The sequence below is a fragment of the Xenia sp. Carnegie-2017 genome, unplaced genomic scaffold, assembly GCF_021976095.1.
Source record: "Xenia sp. Carnegie-2017 unplaced genomic scaffold, XeniaSp_v1 HiC_scaffold_3, whole genome shotgun sequence".
Classification (NCBI taxonomy): domain Eukaryota; kingdom Metazoa; phylum Cnidaria; class Anthozoa; order Malacalcyonacea; family Xeniidae; genus Xenia; species Xenia sp. Carnegie-2017.
Genome location: NW_025813493.1, coordinates 9,777,186 through 9,800,122, shown reverse-complemented (window position 1 = coordinate 9,800,122; position 22,937 = coordinate 9,777,186). Strand labels below are relative to the sequence as shown.

Here is a 22,937-nt window from a genome sequence, read left to right as displayed (position 1 = left end):
ACGTGGCAATAAATCATGTCTTGTAGTTATTTATGAGTACAAACAATATTGGCAGATAAAACAACGTGGCAATAAATCATGTCTTGTAGTTATTTATGAGTACAAACAATTTTGGCAGATAAAAACGTGGCAATAAATCATGTCTTGAAGTTATTTATGAGTACAAACAACATTGGCAGATAAAAACAACGTGGCAATAAATCATGTCTTGTAGTTATTTATGAGTACAAACAATTTTGGCAGATAAAAACAACGTGGCAATAAATCATGTCTTGTAGTTATTTATGAGTACAAACAATATTGGCAGATAAAAACAACGTGGCAATAAATCATGTCTTGAAGTTATTTATGAGTACAAACAATATTGGCAGATAAAAACAACGTGGCAATAAATCATGTCTTGCAGTTATTTATGAGTACAAACAATATTGGCAGATAAAAGCAACGTGGCAATAAATCATGTCTTGTAGTTATTTATGAGTACAAACAATATTGGCAAACAAAATAACGTGGCAATAAATCATGTCTTGTAGTTATTTATGAGTACAAACAATATTGGCAGATAAAAACAACGTGGCAATAAATCATGTCTTATTTTTAAGTAATGATATCTGTTTGTTTTTGATAGGAATGTGCCGGATACCACTTTGTCCGTTATACCGAATAGTACCGGGTGGCAGTCTACCGGATACCGGATATTATGCCCATTACCTGCTAAAGCTCTGAACATACGCCGTATAGAATTTACGTTCAAAGTTTTACCCGTGTCATATAAAATGTTAATATTACAACGGGTTAACATCGTCTCAAAATAAAAAATATTTCTAACTATATTTATAAATAACTTTGCTAGCTAGCAAACATTTACAGTTCTATCCCTTTGCTAGCAACCCACGGCTGAGAATGAGTAATATTAAAACAAAAAATATTCTGCATTCTATTTTTTAAATGGTAAAAAAAGTTTCCCCAACATCCGGTACATAACTTGCAGAAGTTTACCGGATATCGGATATTGCCGGATAGGCACATATTACCGGGTATTGGATGCCGGTGTCCGGAACATCCCAAGTTTTTTCACGACATAAAAATGATCGAAAGCTGCGTCAAATCACGGTAAAAGGAAAATACAGTAGGTCCCCTTCGTGTACAACTGGCTGCTGTATATTTCATTACTGGCTGCCGTTAGCCATTTCATCATTCCTATTGGTCAAAAAAAGCAATTGACTGGCTACCACTATGGTAATCAAATGTGTAATAAGACATGTGCGGCACGAAAAAATTCAATGGAGTGGCTTTACTGTATATTCACTATACTGTGGTTGAATTGTACTAACTTCACAAGACACAGCTATATATTTTTGATACTTTGATTTCAGCCATAGAATAATACGACACTATAACAATATGGCCTTCAAGATGAACGTACGAAAACGAACCTCATTCCTCTATTTACATATAAATTTCTTAATGAAAATTCGAGGCATATTTCTTATGTTTTTACAGTCTTACGTGATATCTTTACAGCTCGATCCGTACGGTATTCTTCCTTCTCTTCTTTCTGTTCCTCGGCCATGAAGTTATACTCGGAGTCTTCGGGATCATCCGTTTCTATTACCGCTTCTGACGAAAAATTACGTAGTTCGCTGTATTTGCGTAACGTAACAGAGGCCTGGTACTGGTAACGGACTTAAAGTGCTTATGCAGTGAAATTTTCCCACATTGCTTTATTTGCTTATTCGAAAGTACTTGCTCTCAGCATCAATTTTATGGAAACAGAGTTAAATTTTGTCTTTTCGGTTTGAATTTATAGACGTTAAAAGTGGCGGTTTTTGGTTCTTTTTGTGCGAACTTTTTTGTCTGCCACGTTTGCTAAATTGACGTCATACGTAGTACATAGTTTCAACATGGCAATAGAAATTAGTTTGGCGACTTCCGTACAAGTTATGACGTCAAATGAGCAAACATGGCGGTCAGCAAAATTCGCACAAGAGGACAACTTTTTGAGTTGAAATTAGTCAACGTAAAATGGACATAAATATATTTATTGCTTGCAAACATCTGAATACTTCATTAGGTCCATAAAAAAGTGTATGAAAATTTCACTGCATAAACATTCTAAATACAACCTTAAAGAAAACATTTACCACGGTAAATGAAATAGAGACAAAATGATTTTCAACAGTTCTTTTCAAACCTACCGAAACATGAAATGCCATACCTTTTTCCGCATTTATACCATACAACCATTTATGCCAATCAATTTCATCTTCTTCGAGATCCTCCAACGTAATAACATCGTAAAGATCCGATGGCAGATCAGGAGGAACAAATTGTGCTAAAGTAGAATTTAATGCAGAAAGAAACATTTTTGCATACCTTTAATTTGAATGACACAATTGCGTGACCAGCAGGACAACAGTATTTATAGTGAATGAAAACCTGATCAATTGATTAGCACAGAAACAAAACAACAAGGAAACTTGCTGTCGACTTTAACACATTATTTACATGATATGTAACAAGCAAAAGCCATGACAAACCGACAATTTAAAGAAATATAGTATAAAGCATATTCCGAAGAAGCAAGACATCTTGAGATTGTAAAATATGCATCAAAACAGGACGAGAAGTGAACAGTAAATTTTCGACTCTATTTCAAAGTCATCCTCAGACAGAATATCATTCTATCAATCATTCTGATGCAATCGTTTTGATGCATATTTTGCAATCTCAAGATGTCTTTCTTCTTCGGAATTTGCTTTATACTGTAACAAGCAAAATTATATAGAAGTGTTGGAAATCTAACGTCTGTCAAAATAAATGAATTTATCTAATGTTTTTTTAGGGTGAAAAGCATCATACGCGAATGAGTTCAAAATGCATCCAAACCACAAATTATGAGTTAGTACGTACGTAATTGCTGTACCTTCAATACTTTCAATACTGGTCTCCGTTAGGGGCAACCTCGATCTCGTTCGGGTTGCAATCAAATCATCATTGATCTATGAAAAAAATTAACGTTGAATAAATAAACGATTAGATGGCACTGAAACGCACATACTCATTGAGAGATATACTTGTTTTGTCAGACGTACGTACTCGTTAAATTTGACAAAAAAATGTCGGCCTAACAACCACATAACATAGCTACACAAAACTTGACAGATAAATTCAGTTGTTCAAAGAACGTAAAAAGTTTACCTTCTCAGGGGTTTGTGGCAAAGCCGATAATGGCGACAAAGATTTTTCCTCGTGTACTGAAACACAAATCAAAGAAAATGATAAGTGCATGAACAATATCCAGATAATATAACGTACTTATCTCATGTAAATAGCGGAACATTGCAGGCTCAAGTGATTGAGAAAAAAGGACTGGAACTATTGGGGAATGGGACATATGCTATAGATTGATTGAATATGTGTATTACGCTTTTATGTTACGTTTAAATAAACGTTAGTTGTTGATCTTGAATAGTGTATACATACGACACTAAGGATAAATTAAGCACGCATGCAAAGTCTGTCAAGTACAGAGCTACTTTACTTATTTTCAAGAATCCTAGTTGCATTTGAGAGCGCTCAATATGGCCTTCACCGAGAAGATAATTTAAAAAAACCCAAAAGATACAGGATATACGTGCCAACACCATCCTTCAAGAATGGGGTGCCCCCCTCCCCCACAAACACACACTCACCAAAATCAGACAACATACACATTTTGTTAATAATTGTTAATAGAACACAACATTAACAGGTTTTCAATTTATAAACAGAAAAAACCAAATAGAGTTTTCTACTACAAGGAACACGAATTCAATGAGAAATATCCTGTGCTTCAACTTGCCCAAATATAAACCTACTTTTTATCTTTATTTTCATAAATAACAGCGTTGAGGGTGCCCAGTTTCAAGATGATTGCTTGGCAGTCACGTGGTTCTGCCCAGTTTCAAGCTGATTGCTTGGCTGCACGTGGCTCTGCCCAGTTTCAAGCTGATAGCTTGGCTGCACGTGGCTCTGCCCATTCAGGGCTCATGGCAGTCAAGTGGCTCTGCCCAGTTTCAAGCTGATAGCTTGGCTGCACGTGGTTCTACCCATTCAGAGCTCATGGCAGTCACGTGGCTCTACCCATTCAGAGCTCATGGCAGTTACGCCACTGACCAACACACAACATAAACGACGTTGTTCACAATACGTACCTTATTTAAATGAAGATATGATCTTCGCACTTTGCTGGACAATTTAAGCAATCGTCTCAGGACCTGAAAAAATCAGGTGACTCAACGGGATTTTTTCAGGTCTTGAGACAATTGCTTAAATTGTCCAGCAAAGTGCGAAGATCATATCTTCATTTAATTTCAAACACCGCACTGCATAAAACATTAATACGTACCTTATTAGTTAAAAAATCAATTCAAAACTATCTATAACAATTGCCGATCTTCTCAAATGAACATATACACTGAAGTGAGCCATTAATGACATTTGTGAATGACGTAAAGCCTGTTTTCCACTAGCCACGTATCGTAACGTATCGTAGGAAAACGTAACATGGCGCATGCGTGCTAATGAGTTGATGGTCAATGGACACAAGCACGCATGCGCCATGTTACTTTTTGCTACGATACGTTACGATACATGGCTAGTGGAAAACAGGCTTAAAAGCTTACATACGTACCAATCTCCACTTTATCATCCCGTTCGTCATCAACAGATTGGTCAACTTGACACAGGCTAGGAGTTACGTCATCATTGACCAAGCGTTTTGCCCTTGAAGTAAAACGATGAAGTGCAGGAGAGGCAAGGTTGCTGAAATGGTTCAAATTATACAATAATGGCATAATTTAACTGGAATATGCACATAATCTTCATAACTAATTTTTATTAATATTTTTCAAAAGATAGACAACAGTGTAATTTATCATAATTATTAAAAGACAGGCTCCAGTTCAAAACCATTTAAATAATTTTTATTCGTATATGAAACAATGACAAGGGGAAGTGAGATATTTTCGGGAAAACTGCATACAAATGAAATTTGAGAAATTAATATGGATGTGAATTATTGCAGTCACGGGAAAATTTTTAAAAAATCCAACAATTAATTTATCGTGGAGTTTACGCCATTCCCATGTTGAATAACAAATAATGGAAAAGTGGAAATATATCAGTTCGTGAATAGAGAATGTTCATTTATGAAAACCCACTGCAGATATTCAAAAACCAATCATGGATTTTATAGAACACAATAACGGACTTGAGGAAAAATTTCCTGTGAGTTATATAAGAAGGACGGTGCTTAGCCCCACTATTGTTTACCGACAAGCTAAACATGGACAAAAACAACGAGGCAACAGTATATAAACATTACCAAACAAGCTAAACATGGACAAAAACAACGAGGCAAAAGTATATAAACATTACTAAACAAGCCAAACATGAACAAAAACACCGAGGCAACAGTATATAAACATTACCAAACAAGCTAAACATGAACAAAAACAACGAGGCAACAGTATATAAACATTAACAAACAACCTAATCATGAACAAAAACAACGAGGCAACAGTATATAAACATTACCAAACAAGCTAATCATGAACAAAAACACCGAGGCAACAGTATATAAACATTACCAAACAAGCTAATCATGAACAAAACACCAGGACAACAGTATATAAACATTACAAACAATAAACATGAACAAAAACAACGAGGCAACAGTATATAAACATTACCAAACAACCTAATCATGAACACATGGATATAAACATTAACAAACAACCTAATCATGAACAAAAACAACGAGGCAGCAGTATATAAACATTAACAAACAACCTAATCATGAACAAAAACAACGAGGCAGCAGTATATAAACATTACCAAACAAGCTAATCATGAACAAAAACAACGAGGCAACAGTATATAAACATTACCAAACAAGCTAAACATGAACAAAAACAACGAGGCAAAAGTATATAAACATTACCAAACAACCTAATCATGAACAAAACAACGAGGCAACAGTATATAAACATTACCAAACAAGCTAATCATGAACAAAAACACCGAGGCAACAGTATATAAACATTACCAAACAAGCTAAACATGAACAAAACAACGAGGCAACAGTATATAAACATTACCAAACAACCTAATCATGAACAAAAACACCGAGGCAACAGTATATAAACATTACCAAACAAGCTAAACATGAACAAAAACAACGAGGCAACAGTATATAAACATTACCAAACAAGGTAAACATGGACAAAAACAACGAGGCAACAGTATATAAACATTACCAAACAACCTAATCATGAACAAAACAACGAAAGCAGTATATAAACATTACCAAACAAGCTAAACATGAACAAAAACAACGAGGCAACAGTATATAAACATTACTAACAACCTAATCATGAATCAAACACACCGAGGCAATAGTATATAAACATTACCAAACAAGCTAAACATGAACAAAACAACGAGGCAATAGTATAACATACTAAACAAAGATAAAATGGATCAAAAATGAGGAATAGTATAAACATAACTAAACAACGATCATGAATGAAAACAATTGAGGTATATAAACATTACTAAACAAGCCAAACATGAACAAAAACAACGAGGCAACAGTATATAAACATTACTAAACAAGCTAATCATGAACAAAAACAACGAGGCAACAGTATATAAACATTACTAAACAAGGTAAACATGAACAAAAACAACGAGGCAACAGTATATAAACATTACAAACAAAGCTAACCATGAACAAAAACAAAGAGGCAGCAATATATAATAAATCATAAAAAAAATGGACTGAACAAAAACAACGAGGCAACAGTATATAAACATTACCAAACAAGGTAATCATGAACAAAACAACGAGGCAACAGTATATAAACATTACAAAACAATAAACATGGACAAAAACAACGAGGCAACAGTATATAAACATTACCAAACAAGCTAAACATGAACAAAAACAACGAGGCAACAGTATATAAACATTACCAAACAAGGTAAACATGGACAAAAACAACGAGGCAACAGTATATAAACATTAACAAACAACCTAATCATGAACAAAAACAACGAGGCAGCAGTATATAAACATTAACAAACAAGCTAATCATGAACAAAAACAACGACGCAACAGTATATAAACATTACCAAACAACCTAATCATGAACAAAACAACGAGGCAGCAGTATATAAACATTAACAAACAACCTAATCATGAACAAAACAACGAGGCAGCAGTATATAAACATTACCAAACAAGCTAATCATGAACAAAACAACGAGGCAACAGTATATAAACATTACCAAACAAGCTAATCATGAACAAAAACAACGAGGCAACAGTATATAAACATTACCAAACAACCTAATCATGAACAAAAACAACGAGGCAGCAGTATATAAACATTACCAAACAAGCTAATCATGAACAAAAACAACGAGGCAGCAGTATATAAACATTACCAAACAACCTAATCATGAACAAAAACAACGAGGCAGCAGTATATAAACATTACCAAACAACCTAATCATGAACAAAAACAACGAGGCAGCAGTATATAAACATTACCAAACAAGCTAAACATGAACAAAAACAACGAGGCAACAGTATATAAACATTACCAAACAAGCTAATCATGAACAAAAACAACATAAGTAACAGTATATAAACATTACCAAACAACCTAATCATGAACAAAACAACGAGGCAGCAGTATATAAACATTACCAAACAAGCTAATCATGAACAAAAAACAACGAGGCAGCAGTATATAAACATTACCAAACAAGCTAATCATGAACAAAACAAGAGGCAACAGTATATTACCAAACAACTAATCATGAACAAAACAACGAGGCAACAGTATATAAACATTAACAAACAAATAATCATGAACAAAACAACGAGGCAGTATATAAACATTAAAAAAGAATTAACAAAACAATGAGGGGTATAAAAATTACAAAGGAATGGAATAACAATAATAGATAAACAAAAAATAATCATGAACAAAACAACGAGGCAACAGTATATAAACATTACCAAACAAGCTAATCATGAACAAAACAACGAGGGCAACAGTATATAAACATTACCAAACAAGCTAAACATGAACAAAACAACGAGGCAACAGTGCATATAAACATTACCAAAAAAGCCAACTATGGACAAAAACAATGAGGCACATATAAACATTACCAAAGAAAATTTCGCACCAGAAAACTTTGAGCTACAGGACTTCTTGAATGCAAAGGAATGAAAATCAGGAACGTAATAAGTGCAGGATCATTACAATGCACTGATAGTCCACTTTCTGAATCATCGTCACTTTGCACCTAAAATAGGAAATTTAGATCAAAAAAATTGTATGTTCATGAATTCAAAGACATAAGACAAGATTCTGCAGATCATTTCAGTAAGTTATAATTACAAAACCGAAATCATAGTGCGGATCATTTATATTGGCTACGTATTATGAAAAGTTGGACTATACGCCCGTATGTGTAAAATGACAATGTTTTACCAGTATGTGTTGCTAAAATTGTCGTTTATTTTATTTGTCACATATGAAAAAAAATCAATGAAAATTTTGCATTACGCGTGGTTCGCATATAAAAACATCAATGAAAATTTTCCATTACGTGAACGCATATAAAAAATCAATGAAATTTTTTCCACATGCGTAGGTTCAAACATATAAAAACATCAATGAAAAGTTTCCATTACGCGTAGGTTCGGCATATAAAAAAATCAATGAAAATTTTCCACATGTGGTTCAGACATAAAAACCATCAATGAAATTTTCCATTACGCGTAGGTCTGCATATAAAACCATTATCATCAATGAAAATTTTCCACATGCGTAGGTTCGCATATAAAAAACATCAATGAAAATTTTCCACATGCGTAGGTTCGCATTATACAATGTCACTTCTAGATAAAACATGTTGAACATGTATATCGAATAGAAACAGTTGAAGATGACGTGTAAAGTGATTTAAATAACTTTAACCTAAAAGTTTGTCACTGAAAATCGGAATTTCTTTTTCATTTTTGTGCGTGTTTCCAAGTCTGGCGAAAATTAAATGATGATTTAAACAACAACAACAACAACAACAGCAACAACTACAACAACAACGACAACAACAACAACAACAACAACGACAACAACAACGACAAAAAGTACAACAACTACAACAACGACAAAAACTACAACAACAACAAATAATGATTAAACAAATGAATGAATAAATTAAAATAAAGAAATGGAATATAAAATGAATTAACATAAATAAATAAATAATGGATGAATTGGAATAAATGAATCGAAGACAACCAATGGATAAATCCTTAACGGAATAAATAAGTGGAATGGAAATGACAACTTAAATGGAATAACGGACAAAGAAGAACTATGGAATGAATGGATAAAGAATGAATGGACAAATAAATGAATAAATGAAAAACACCATTAAATGGAATAACAATGGAATAACAAATGAATAAAAATGGAATGGAACAACAACGTACAAAATGGAATGGATAAAGAACAATGGAATGTAATGGAATGAAAATAAAACAAATGGAACAAATAAATAAATAAATTACTATAACAACAATGAATGGACACATAAATAAATAAATAAATGACAAACGATAAAATGAATGACAAATAATGGAATAAATAAATGGAATAAAAACAAATAAATGGAATAATAACGGATAAAGAATGAATGGAATGGATGGAATGGACAAGGAATAATGGACAAAATGGAATGACAAATGGAATGGAATAACATAAAGAATGAATGGATGGAAAACAAATGAACAAATAAATGGAATAAATGAATGAATAAACAATGGAATAATTCATAACTAAATGGACAATCTGAAGCAAACAATGGAATACAATGGCATGGAACCAATGGAATGGAATAAGCCACAACAAACAACAACAACGGACAACATTTCGACAAAAAACTACAACGCATGGAATAAATGAAAGGAATAAATAATGAAAAAATAAATAAATAAAATAAATAAATAAATAACAATAACATAAATAAACAAAAGGAATAAATAAATAAATTAAATAACAATAAATTAAATAAATAAATGGAATGGAATAAATAAATAAATAAATAGTACAAATGGAATAAATAAATAAATATTTATAAAATTCATAACAAGAAGAATAATAGAATGAAAACATGAATGGAATAATGAACAAAACTTGAACGGAATAAACAAATAAAGAAATAAAATCTAAAGAATAATAATAAATGAACAATCCACAAAAACCACAAACAACAACAACATTGACAACGACAAAACTACAACGACAACAACAACAATAACGACAAAAACTACAACGACAACAACAACAACAACGACAAAAACTACAACGACACCAACAACAACAACGACGAAAACTACAACAACAACAACAACGACAAAAACTACAACGACACCAACAACGACAACGACGAAAACTACAACAACAACAACGACAACGACAAAAACTACTACAACAACAACTACAACGACAACAATAGCAACAACGACAAAAACTACAACAACAACAACAACTACAAAAAAAAGAACAAGACGAAAATTTACTCACATTGTTCTCTTTTAGAGGATCATATTCTTCATCGGACAATTCACATTCAGGAAAATGAAGAAATGCCAAAGGCAACTTAACACTCTGAAAAAAAACCAACATATTTTGAACATAAGAAAAAATAATACACAGTGAGAAATACGTTTAACAATAAATTTCTTTAAATGAAAATAGTACACAATGGGAACTACGTATGTAGATATTTCGCTTTGCACTTGAACCTCCGAGTAACGATAGCTAAAGTTTGACTTCTCGATTTTGGCTCTTGTAGGTTGTCTTATGTACGTAAGCAGAGATCTTTGTATTCATGCAAACAATATAAAAGTTAACAGCAATGTACAGTATTCATGATTTTTTTGTGTGTTGAAGGGGGTTGGCGCACTCAACAAACAATGAATGCAAAACAAAACCCATTTATACAGGGTGTATGAAAAAACTGAAGGTGTTGAAGGAGGTTGGCGCACTCAACAAACAATGAATGCAAAACAAAACCCATTTATAGGGTGTATGAAAAAACTGATGGTGTTGAAGGAGGTTGGCGCACTCAACAAACAATGAATGCAAAACAAAACCCATTTATACAGGGTGTAAGAAAAACTGAAGGTGTTGAAGGAGGTTGGCGCACTCAACAAACAATGAATGCAAAACAAAACCCATTTATACAGGGTGTATGAAAAACTGAAGGTGTTGAAGGAGGTTGGCGCACTCAACAAACAATGAATGCAAAACCCATTTATACAGGGTGTATGAAAAAACTGAAGGTGTTGAAGGAGGTTGGGGCACTCAACAGACAATGAATGCAAAACAAAACCCATTTATACAGGGTGTATGAAAAAACTGAAGGTGTTGAAGTAATTTGGCGCACTCAACAAACAATGAATGCAAACACAAAACCCATTTATACAGGGTGTATGAAAAAACTGAAGGTGTTGAAGTAATTTGGCGCACTCAACAAACAATGAATGCAAAACAAAACCCATTTATACAGCGTGTATGAAAAAACTGATGGTGTTGAAGGAGGTTGGCGCACTCAACAAACAATGAATGCAAAAACAAAACCCATTTATACAGGGTGTATGAAAAAACTGAAGGTGTTGAAGGAGGTTGGCGCACTCAAGAAACAATGAATGCAAAACAAAACCCATTTATACAGGGTGTATGAAAAACTGAAGGTGTTGAAGGAGGTTGGCGCACTCAACAAACAATGAATGCAAAACAAAACCCATTTATACAGGGTGTATGAAAAACTGAAGGTGTTGAAGGAGGTTGGCGCACTCAACAAACAATGAATGCAAAACAAACCCATTTATACAGGGTGTATGAAAAAACTGATGGTGTTGAAGGAGGTTGGCGCACTCAACAAACAATGAATGCAAAACAAAACCCATTTATACAGGGTGTATGAAAAACTGAAGGTGTTGAAGGAGGTTGGCGCACTCAAGAAACAATGAATGCAAAACAAAACCCATTTATACAGGGTGTATGAAAAACTGAAGGTGTTGAAGGAGGTTGGCGCACTCAACAAACAATGAATGCAAAACAAAACCCATTTATACAGGGTGTATGAAAAAACTGAAGGTGTTGAAGGAGGTTGGCGCACTCAACAAACAATGAATGCAAAACAAAACCCATTTATACAGGGTGTATGAAAAAACTGAAGGTGTTGAAGGAATTTGGCGCACTCAACAAACAATGAATGCAAAAAAAAACCCATTTATACAGGGTGTATGAAAAAACTGAAGAGATAGCAAAACGTCGCTAAAGTTATGAGCGCGCAAGATCTATAAAAACCTTTGATGGAATAGGCTGTTGAGCTTTCAATGAATCAAGTGACAGTAAACACCTGTATAATTAACAATGAAGCTTTGCTCAGCAACTACTAACTTAAGTGTGTTTCAATTTTAGCAAAACACTAGTTATTTCTTACGTACTGTAACTTCGTCATTGAATGGACCTTTGTCTTCAAGTTTAACTGGAGTGTTAACTTTAACTGGTGTGAATCTTCTCTTCTTACTAGGTGAGATGATGTTCTTAACAGGAGATTGGATGATTTTTTCTTTCTGAAGTCAAAATAATATTACCGAATTACACGGAGAGAAATTTGGAAAGTACGCACGTAACTGTTTTGCATTAATGTTATTTTATGAAAATAACATGTAAAAGATATTTTTCGTATTTGCAAGCCTCGGAGACGCTTGTGAGAACTCGAGAGCAGGTGCAACAGGATTGCACTGATCTGCTCTCGAGTTCTCCCAAAGGTCTCCTCGGTTTGCATAAGCCTGCGCAAACACAGTAAACATCTTTTATTTCATGTTATCACAGAATAGAGAACATACAGTAGAGCCACTACATTTAATTTTTTTGCGCCACGTATATCTTATTATATATTAATCCTAACACGGTTTAATATGCACGTGAGAAACATGTGACTTGGAGGAGATTTGAGCTCGCACCTTCGGGATACTAGTCCGCCGCTCTACCTGTTGAGCTACTAAGTCCACAGGGATTGGAGACGAGTCAAATCTCTTTTAAACTGCGTATGGACGAGAGATTCTCGCCACTATAACAGTTTACTGGATGGCACCGTGTTTCGACTTTATTCCAAAGCCATCATCAGAGAATATATATAATATATTAATCCTAATATATATCTTATTAATATATATCTTATTAATATAATGGGATTTTGTGATAGAAACTATCGCAAACAAAATCGCACGGATAGAGTGCTCAATGCCACGGCAGAGCGGTATATTGAAATAAAATAAACCACGATTATTATCATTTATTCCTCATAGTATGTTTCAGTTGTTTAACTTGCCACACTCGTCAGGAGAAGTGTATTCTCCTGAGGAGTGTGGCAAGTTAAACAACTGCCATACGAAACAGTTCTGTAGGGAATAAATTTCGATGAAGTAATTCGTGGTTTATTTTATTTCAATTATCTTATTAATATATATCTTAGGATTAATATATATCTTATTACGCATGTGATTACCATAGTGGCAGCCACTAAATTGCTTTTTCTGAGAATTGGTGCGCTGTGCTGGCAAACGGCAGCCAGTAATCCAATTAAATATACAGCAGCACATTGCACTGAGAGTGGCCCTACTGTATATTCCCTATATGGTGATATCATGTGACATGTGAAATACTTGTGATGTACGTAAACACCTACATATGTATATAGGTACGTACCACAACAAGCAAAGGATCCAGAGATGTTCCAGTTGTCTCCGCAACCTCACGAACTTTTGATCTTGTCAGCTTTGGCTCCTTTACGTGAGTTCAAAATCATTAATTAGAGATCAAAATAGAAAGTTCTAGTTACAATAAACTGAACACATAATATTATAGTAAGTAGCTGCGTAAAATATAAAAAGATAAACTAGATTTCTAGATCAAAGATTCTTGATGATTTTCTAAATTTAGCAATGTCACACATGGTATTTGATGACACAACAACGGTCTTGAGTAAATAAGTGAACATTGCTGAAAACATGGTACCATAGCTATTCAGTAATTAATTTATTCAGTAATTAATTTAATCAGTAATTAATTTTTCAGTAATTAATTTATTCAGTAATTAATTTATTCAGTAATTAATTTATGCAGTAATTAATTTATGCACTAATTAATTTACTATCCGTGCCCTTGATTGGATGAATAACAACTTAAACACAAGTTTATAGATTAAGGAATATGGTAGGTACAATCTATATAGATTTGATTTTTCTGAACACTAGGTAAATTATATATAATAAAAACGATAAAACGTGTGCACTGATTGGTCTACAGCTGAGTTTGCATTAGCCTGTGCAGACTCAGCTGTAGACTAATCAGAAAATAAAAACACAACACAGTGCGTGCGCTGATTGGTCTATAGCTGAGTTTGCATTAGCCTGTGCAGACTCAGCTGTAGACTAATCAGAAAAAAAAACACAACACAGTGCGAGCTAATTGGTCTATAGCTGAGTTTGCATTAGCCTATGCAGACTCAGCTGTAGACTAATCAGAAAAAACACAACACAGTGCGAGCTAATTGGTCTATAGCTGAGTTTGCATTAGCCTGTGCAGACTCAGCTGTAGACTAATCAGAAAAAAAAACACAACACAGTGCGAGCTAATTGGTCTATAGCTGAGTTTGCATTAGCCTGTGCAGACTCAGCTGTAGACTAATCAGGAAAAAAAAACACAACACAGTGCGAGCTAATTGGTCTATAGCTGAGTTTGCATTAGCCTGTGCAGACTCAGCTGTAGACTAATCAGAAAAAAAAACACAACACAGTGCGTGCGCTGATTGGTCTATAGCTGAGTTTGCATTAGCCTGTGCAGACTCAGCTGTAGACCAATCAGAAAAAAATAAACACAACACAGTGCGTCCGCTGATTGGTCTACAGCTGAGTTTGCATTAGCCTGTGAAGACTCAGCTGTAGACCAATCAGAAAAAAATAAACACAACACAGTGTGTGCAATGATTGGTCTACAGCTGAGTTTGCATTAGCCTGTGCAAACCGATCTGAGTTTAATTCGATAAAAAATTAAAACGTTTGTTTTAAATTTACCTGTTCTGCATTACTCTTATCTCCAGTATGCGAATTAGTTCAGAAAAAACGATGTGCAATTTTTTTGACAAAAGTGTTTCTTTAGAGGCATAATCAAATCGATATTACGTTAATTATTATACAGCGCTAATTGCTAAATTAATATTTTAAACTTGAACAAATTCATATGATTTACGACAGTGTTTTTTGTTAAAACTGCTGATTTTTGCACATCGTTTGAAAAAGTGATGTGCAATTGTTTTCATTCTAGCTAAAACGATGTGCAAATTGCACATTGCACACCGTTAATTCGCACACTGCTTATCTCACAAAAAAATAAAAGACGTTTTTTGTGTTTGCAATGGCTTATATATGGAAACTTTGGAAACTTAGTGAGAACTCGACCTTTGGTCTCAGGCTTGCACTGATCTACAAGCGAGTGCAAACACAGTAAACATCTTTTATTTTTTTAAATAATGCAAGAAGTGAGATACCTAGACATAGGATCAACTGAAGAAATTATAATACCATAGAAAGAACATTACAACACAAAGAAATTCAATAAATGACATTCTCTTTCTGAATGCCAAAACTAGAATCATTACGCAGAAGATAACTATACTCACAATAACATTAAATAAACAATCTTTGGATGCGCTGTCCTTTTCCTTATTTTGCTGTTTATTAGCAGCACTGCAGGCCATTGCAACGACACGATCATCAGATAATACATGCTGAAAATTAACAATGATGTCTTTTAGAATAACTAGACTACCTTGCAACTATGAACTATGACAACATATTCAAATAAATCTGGAAATTTTCTTCTTGTTCTTTCTCTTATAGTTGTTGTTGTTGTCGCTCTAGTTGTTGTCATTGTTGTTGTTGTTCTTGTTATTGTTGTTGTTGTTGTTGTTGTTGTCGTTGTAGTTTTTGTCGTTGTTGTTTTTGTTGTTGTTGTTTGTTGTTGTTGTTGTTGTTGTTGTTGTTGTTGTAGTTGTTCTTGTTGTTGTAGTTGTTGTCGTTGTAGTTTTTGTCGTTGTTGTTTCTGTTGTTTGTTGTTGTTGTTTGTTGTTGTTGTTGTTGTTGTTGTTGTCGTTGTTGTTCTTGTTATTGTTGTTGTTGTTGTTGTCGTTGTAGTTTTTGTTGTTGTTGTTTCTGTTGTTTGTTGTTGTTGTTTGTTGTTGTTGTTGTTGTTGTTGTTGTTGTTGTTGTTGATTGTAAATAGTATTTATATTACTATATAAGATGTACGTATGGAGGAACTAAAAAATAGAGGATTTTTACTGTGTTTGTACAGGTTTATGTAAACTGAGGAGATATTCGGTACAACACAAGAGCAGTTCAATGCAAAGGTTTGCACCTGCTCAAGTGTTTTCACCAAAGTCTGTGATATTTGCATAAGCCTGTGCAAACACAAAAAAAACATCTTTTCTTTCTTTCATAAAATAACATGTGAAAAAGATAAATTTAAAACAAATGCTTTAATTTTTCCTCTTTTGGGTATTGATGATTGATTTGAAAATTTTCTTCAACTAATTTCATTGATTGAGCTCATATCTGTTTGCAGCCTCAACTACGGACCAAATTGTGTTGTTGTTACATATTTTATACATACATACATGTTATTGCATATCAAGGTGCATTTCATCTTTTGAATATATGCAAAAGAAATGCAAGCCATTTTTGTTGCTTTGCACAATGGTGTTGAACTATTGTGGGGGGGGGGTTCACAGGGTTTCTCATCCCTTTAGCAAATGGTCGACAGTGGTGCATTGAGAGGTGTAAATTACAAAAAAAAATTAACATCTATCGTACTTTTCATGGAAAAAGCTTTACTCACAATATCATTGAAGTGCATTGACTGTTGATGATATTTAATTTGTTGACCAAAACAGAAACTAACAATGAGTAGGATAATAAATATGTAATTGGAGTCTAATTGCTGAACTTTAACTGATCACTAAGCCAAGCACACTCCTAAAAAATCCTTGTTGGATCCATAATTGGCATAAAATTTTAAAGTTTTTTGAGGTTTTCAATAACTGCAAGAGGTTTACACTTACTATGCCATCTAAAAATTTGATGTAACTTAAACATGCCATGTTCTTGCATGATTAATGTTAACAGAAATCAAAACTCATGATTTTCTACAGAGAGAACTATGCCAATTATTAAAATTAATTTTCATTGCTTATGCATAATAATAAATATGTTTTTAAAATAAGCACACCCAACACTCAAAATTTTAAGGCCCCTATATACTAACAAATTTCACGCAACGAGTACAAGTATTTCATCAGTTAAGCCTCGGTCACATTGCACCCTATAACGATGTGATAACGATCCGATAATGATGCAAAAAAAAATCACTTGTTATTCAAACTCTTGTGTGCAGTCACATTGCAGCGATAATGATAATGATTTATCATTATCATGTGACCATTGAATTTCCTTATAGTTTAACATTATCATTTATTGTTATCTTTGAACAGTGTGACTGAGGCTTTAGACAGGTAAGGAAAATTGGCCACATGAAATCTTTCTATAGAAAGTTAATTGCACATACACACAAAAATTTTTTCACTCGAGGCAAAGAAACAAGATGCTTTTAACATCAGATGTGATCATTGAGAATTTTTGATGTAATAATGTACATTATGTACGTATGATTTGGTAATTTTCTGTGCGGAAGTGGAAGCTTTTACTTACGTGAATGATGCTTTTCACATTAAACACACTTAGATTGCTTTTGCAAGCACTTTTTTCTAGTCCTTGCTCCACATCCAAGGCATTAATCGCTGAGTTTAACTGGTGTTTGCTCAAATCATCGGTCTTAGAAGGTGATGCATTTTCTTCTTGAATATTCTCCGAGTTGTCAGTCTCCTGATTTATTTCATCACGTTTTCTTTTAGTTTCTTTTCTTTTCAAATCAACAATTTTATGGCATCTTTTTCGTTTTTTTTCCATTATGAGGCATACTTCAATGTTGGATTAAAGGATACCAGTATCGTAGTAAAAACATTCAACTAATAATGAATCAACGCATGTTTTCTTTTGATCATTGAAAAGCCTAGTTGCTTTGATTCAAGACATTTGATAGCACCAAAAATTTTCTTCCAGCGATTTGAGGAGCTCCAAAATTATAAATATTTATTCTGTCGGCTTGGTGGCGTCCATTTTGTACAATTAACTCTTTTGACAAAATATCGACTCTTACACGAAGTAATGCAAAATTGCAGAAAGGACTAAATACCGAACCGTGCAACTTACTATTCTTGTGTTTAGGCTTTTGTTGACAATTGATAACAGAAAAATGAAATCAGTTATAAACATCTACTGCCGTATGTGAATATTGTTTTCTCAGCTTCAACCGAGGAGTTTTAGAAAACTCCTCTCGCACAGTTGAAGCCAGTAGGCGATTGGTTAATTTGAATTTATGTTACAAAACGATGTACTATTAACATTTACTTCTTGTCTCCTGGACGCTAAAAAAGATCAAGGGAGAAATCAAAATGGCTGTTATGATGGAGATGAACCTTCTTGTTTGATACTTTTCTCTTCCGGTTACGAGTAATTCAAGAGTTTGGAATGAATTAGTGGTGATGCAAATGCTTGGAAAAGCAGGGTTTGGTTCGGTTGTAAAGGTAACTTTTTACTTTATAAATCGTTTAAATAGACGGTAATTTTGATTTGTGAAGGAAATTTGGTACATGACTTAGAAATTCTTTATATCTGCGCATTAGGTAGAAATTCGTAGAGTTGCTTTGAATTATAAGTCAAAAAGGCAGAAGTTGTTTGAACTTTTGAAGTATCCTTAAATGTTCTAGTTTCTTTTATAAAAAGAATTCTTCGTGTAAAGAAAAAGAACAAATTTTGAAAACAAAAAATACCGTTTTGGGTCCCTGTCTCCCGATACCCCGAAATAGTTGAGCACTTGAGTGTCGCATGTTAATTAAGGGAACCAGATAATCCTTGTTTGCCATGAAGCCGATGGATGGATTGCTCGTGATGCATGAGAAACATTAAATGAAAGAGTTAAATCAGAAAGATATTAATGAATAAAAACAAAATTGAAGCTGTCTTTAATTATAAGTGTCACAAAAAGGAGAGTTTAAGAAGAATCTAATCGAAGCATTGCATGGTTTATTTTAATTTTCAAAAAATAAAAATCAAAAGCAAAAAACCCCGTTTTCGGTCCATGCTTCCCGATACCTTCTTAAGCGCAAGGCACTAGAACGCCGCATGTTAACGTTTCGGTTGGAGATTTCGGCCCCTCCACGCTATCCTACTTGAGAGATGCAATAGCAAGCTTCCGCCCATCAGACCCCGAGATCACCTGCGATAGGCTTTGCTCGGGGTACGCAGGGAGAGTGTGCGCCCCTAAGTCACTGCATATTATATCGCACCCAGCTTCCACTGCTAGTTGACATCTACTAAATGAAGTTTTAGATTTATATTTATATACATAAAGTCGAAGGCTTACGAAAGTTATGGTATTACTAAAGTCACTCTGCGCATGCCCAGTTGATTTCTTTGATAAGTTGCAAATAAGTGAGCTAATTGCTATAAATGTAGTGCAAGTACATATAGTTAGTCATTGCCATGACTATGAACAATTAGTCGAGTGGACTGCGCATGTTTGAGCGCATGCGCAGATGATTTCTCTATTAAATTTTTAATAAGCATGCTATTTACTTCAAAATCAATTCTAATAGATGCAATTGGTCGTTGCCATGACCATAAACTTGGACAGCTAATCAATTGTACTGCGCATGCTCAAGCAGACTACGCATGCGCGGATACTTTATCTGAAAATATATGACTGAACGAGCTACTTATTTCACAATCGATACTAGTACGTACAGGTGGTCGTTCTCAATTAATTTGTGACCGAACGAGCTCTGAAATTGGTGCTTGTATATGCGCTTGGCAAATTTTCAATAATGTATTTTTGGCATGCTCTTTGTCGTCTTAAGTTGTTTTGACAAAGCATGTCAAATTCATGAACACTTTTTTACGCCACTCGTAATATCTGTGACAATTTTAGAGATGTTTTTCTTTCATAACTTTGTATCTGCATATTTTGTGCATAAACAATTACTTATTATTTATGACGGATATTATAATTCGTTGATTGAGGTAGAAGAAATACTTGAAAATGAAACTTCCAACAGTGAAACGTAGTTCAAGAACCTAGTACACACTCGTGAGTTTTGAATGGGGGTTGACAAATGCAAACACGAATGATTCCAAGCATGTTGACAATGATAAAAGCTCTAGCGAGGACGCGGCTCCAATACTAAAGCAATCGATTAATAACACTGAGTCTATTGAAGATATGTGTTTAAAAGAAATATCGATGAATCGCTTATACAATTTGGAATCTCGTTGGCTCACGTGGTATATAGTAGTGGGAACTGTTCATGATGTTTCTGAAGATATGTAAAAATACTACCAGCGTCTTTCCTTTAGGACGAGGAATCCGATTTGGAAAGTGAAGAGGAAGCAATCACCACAAGAGATTTGCAAGAAGACTCAAAGTGTACTTTGCAAACCTTTGGTATATACCGATAGAGTATTGTGAGAAGAGTATTCTAAGGAATGTTAATAATGAGGGATAGTACATGAATTAACAGAGAATGTGGCGACCTCTCCGTGAGATTGTAGAAGGATTAGTTAACGCGTTCATTCACAGGTAGAAAAACATTTGAGCAATTTTCGTTTAGCACAATAATTATATAAATAAAGACTTATTATTTGCTATTTTTCTCTCTAATTTTTGCCAATAGGGTATGATTCAAGTAAAAGCGTATCGACATTTTTGGTTTTCTATTGTTAAATTTTTACGTGTTTTCTTTAAAAAAACAACTTATGTCAAGGTAAAAGAGTTTGGTCTTTGGATGGATGGAAAAGCTCGTTTTGGACTTATAAGTGTCTTTTCATCGAATCACAGTTTCGTAAAAAAGTCGTCCTTCTCGAAATACGTATTTGTTAATATAATGATAGCCATGCTTTAAATCTTCGACTTCCACTCAAAGCTTCCACTTGAAAAGATGAAGATCATGAAGAAAAACGAGCATTAAAGTGACGAAGATGTTATTTATTGTTATTTTAATTTCACAGACTTTCTATTGATGTTTATATTCTCGTTGCTTAATTAGTAGAAAATGCAATAGATTATAGCTATAGAATTGCACTCAAAATAACTCTTATACAAGAGGCAATCGAATTATAGCTATATATATATAAATACCATTCATTAATTGAGACTATTCAGGTAGCAAATGCTATGCCAAATACATGGCAATATTTTTCGAAATTTGAATTATTTATGTTGAAGTAGTCTCCTTCATGAGAATCGCAAAACATAGTTCTGTGAATTCTTTTTCGATGGCAGGAGGCGCGATATCGTTACATATGATGACCCAGGACATTTTGCCATTGATTGTTGAGTTGAAGTGATTGGCAAACGTCAAACATCCATACGGTATGGAGTAAAACAGTGATTCGTGTAATTTGTAAGACGTCATCTCATCGTCCTCGAAGTCAAATGTTCCAGCACTCGACATGAAATTTTCTGTGAAAAGTATCATTCTAGTCTCCAGGCACAGTGGAGACAAAAACTCTTTAACTCTTTCTTCGGGTAGCCAAATATCGTGCTGTTCCAATTCAACATGAACAAACTCGTCTGTGCTGAGTACATCATCTATACGCTCTTTTATTTTCACAGCTTTCAACCAAAAGTCTTCATTATCACAAGGTGTGTAAAACAGACTAAGCAACACCATGGTACTGAGGTAGTCTTCTGGTGGTGTAGGTCGACATCTTCTTCTCCCGTCAATTGCAAGAACTTGCGACAAACGTTTTCCAGTTGGTAAATTTGATCCTTGATTTTCAACAAGTTTGCAAAATGCCATGTGGACTGCTGTCATGAGGGCAGCGGTAACCGTGACGCCTTTCGATTTACAAGCTTTGCGTAGGGCATCAGTTTGCTTCCGTGAAAAAACTTTGAACACAAGATCGCGAGTTTTACGAGATGGTTGTGTTTCAATAAAGTCATAAGGCTTTTCTCGATTTGCGATAAGCAAACATCGAAATCTTAACCTTACTATAAACTTGATGAGATCCTGTAATGGTGGAAGAGAAGATTTCATATATCTCCACAAAGATGGAGATTGATACTGATCTTTAAGTAAATGATAGAAACTAGGGAGAACTTCCAGAGGTGATGACGTCAGTGTGCGAGGAGATTTCTTCCATGCGCCATAGGAATTTAATTCACTGAGAAACTGCTTACACATTTTAATGCCCGATACACCGTCCATGATACAGTGTTTTACTTGGAACACAATAGTGTTTTCATAGATATTTTCCTCCACAAGATATTCTTCACGGAATAAAACTGCTTGCCACAGCAATTCCGTCCTAAAATCCTGAACAGCAATCGCGTGCCACAATTTCGACCATCTCGAAGCACTAACATCAACTTTGATCAATCTGATCATGTCCTTCACCTTATCGGGCTCCGTTATGTCAAAGAAGTTGGCTTTTTCTTCTCTTAACAAATATGGCGATGATAGACTTGCGAGGACGGCTCGAAGCATAGGTTGCCGTAAAGCAAGTCGCAGCAAACTCTGGCGAACTTTCGATTCGACAAGACCGTGTGTTGAGCGCAGACGTATCACGTAGCAACAATTAGTTGCGCCGTCACGTTCGCTGCTCATGATCTCACACT

At 34.4% G+C, this 22,937-nt stretch overlaps 1 protein-coding gene across 1 annotated transcript in view; it reads right to left on the bottom strand.

Annotated features, from left to right (window-relative positions):
* The window catches only part of LOC124454195 (GON-4-like protein), a 41,444-nt gene extending 22,972 nt beyond the window's left edge, over window positions 1–18,472 (bottom strand). The window contains exons 1-11 of the mRNA XM_047005001.1: window positions 17,912–18,472; window positions 15,826–15,933; window positions 13,854–13,931; window positions 12,587–12,715; window positions 10,656–10,739; window positions 8,231–8,367; window positions 4,676–4,806; window positions 3,202–3,257; window positions 2,927–3,002; window positions 2,219–2,335; window positions 1,510–1,620 (exon numbers count right to left, since the gene is read on the bottom strand). Coding sequence (XP_046860957.1) covers window positions 1,510–1,620; window positions 2,219–2,335; window positions 2,927–3,002; window positions 3,202–3,257; window positions 4,676–4,806; window positions 8,231–8,367; window positions 10,656–10,739; window positions 12,587–12,715; window positions 13,854–13,931; window positions 15,826–15,933; window positions 17,912–18,169 — 1,285 coding nt within the window. The 5' untranslated portion in view covers window positions 18,170–18,472. The remainder of the gene's footprint in view (window positions 1–1,509; window positions 1,621–2,218; window positions 2,336–2,926; window positions 3,003–3,201; window positions 3,258–4,675; window positions 4,807–8,230; window positions 8,368–10,655; window positions 10,740–12,586; window positions 12,716–13,853; window positions 13,932–15,825; window positions 15,934–17,911) is intronic.
* Window positions 18,473–22,937: the final 4,465 nt, after the last annotated feature.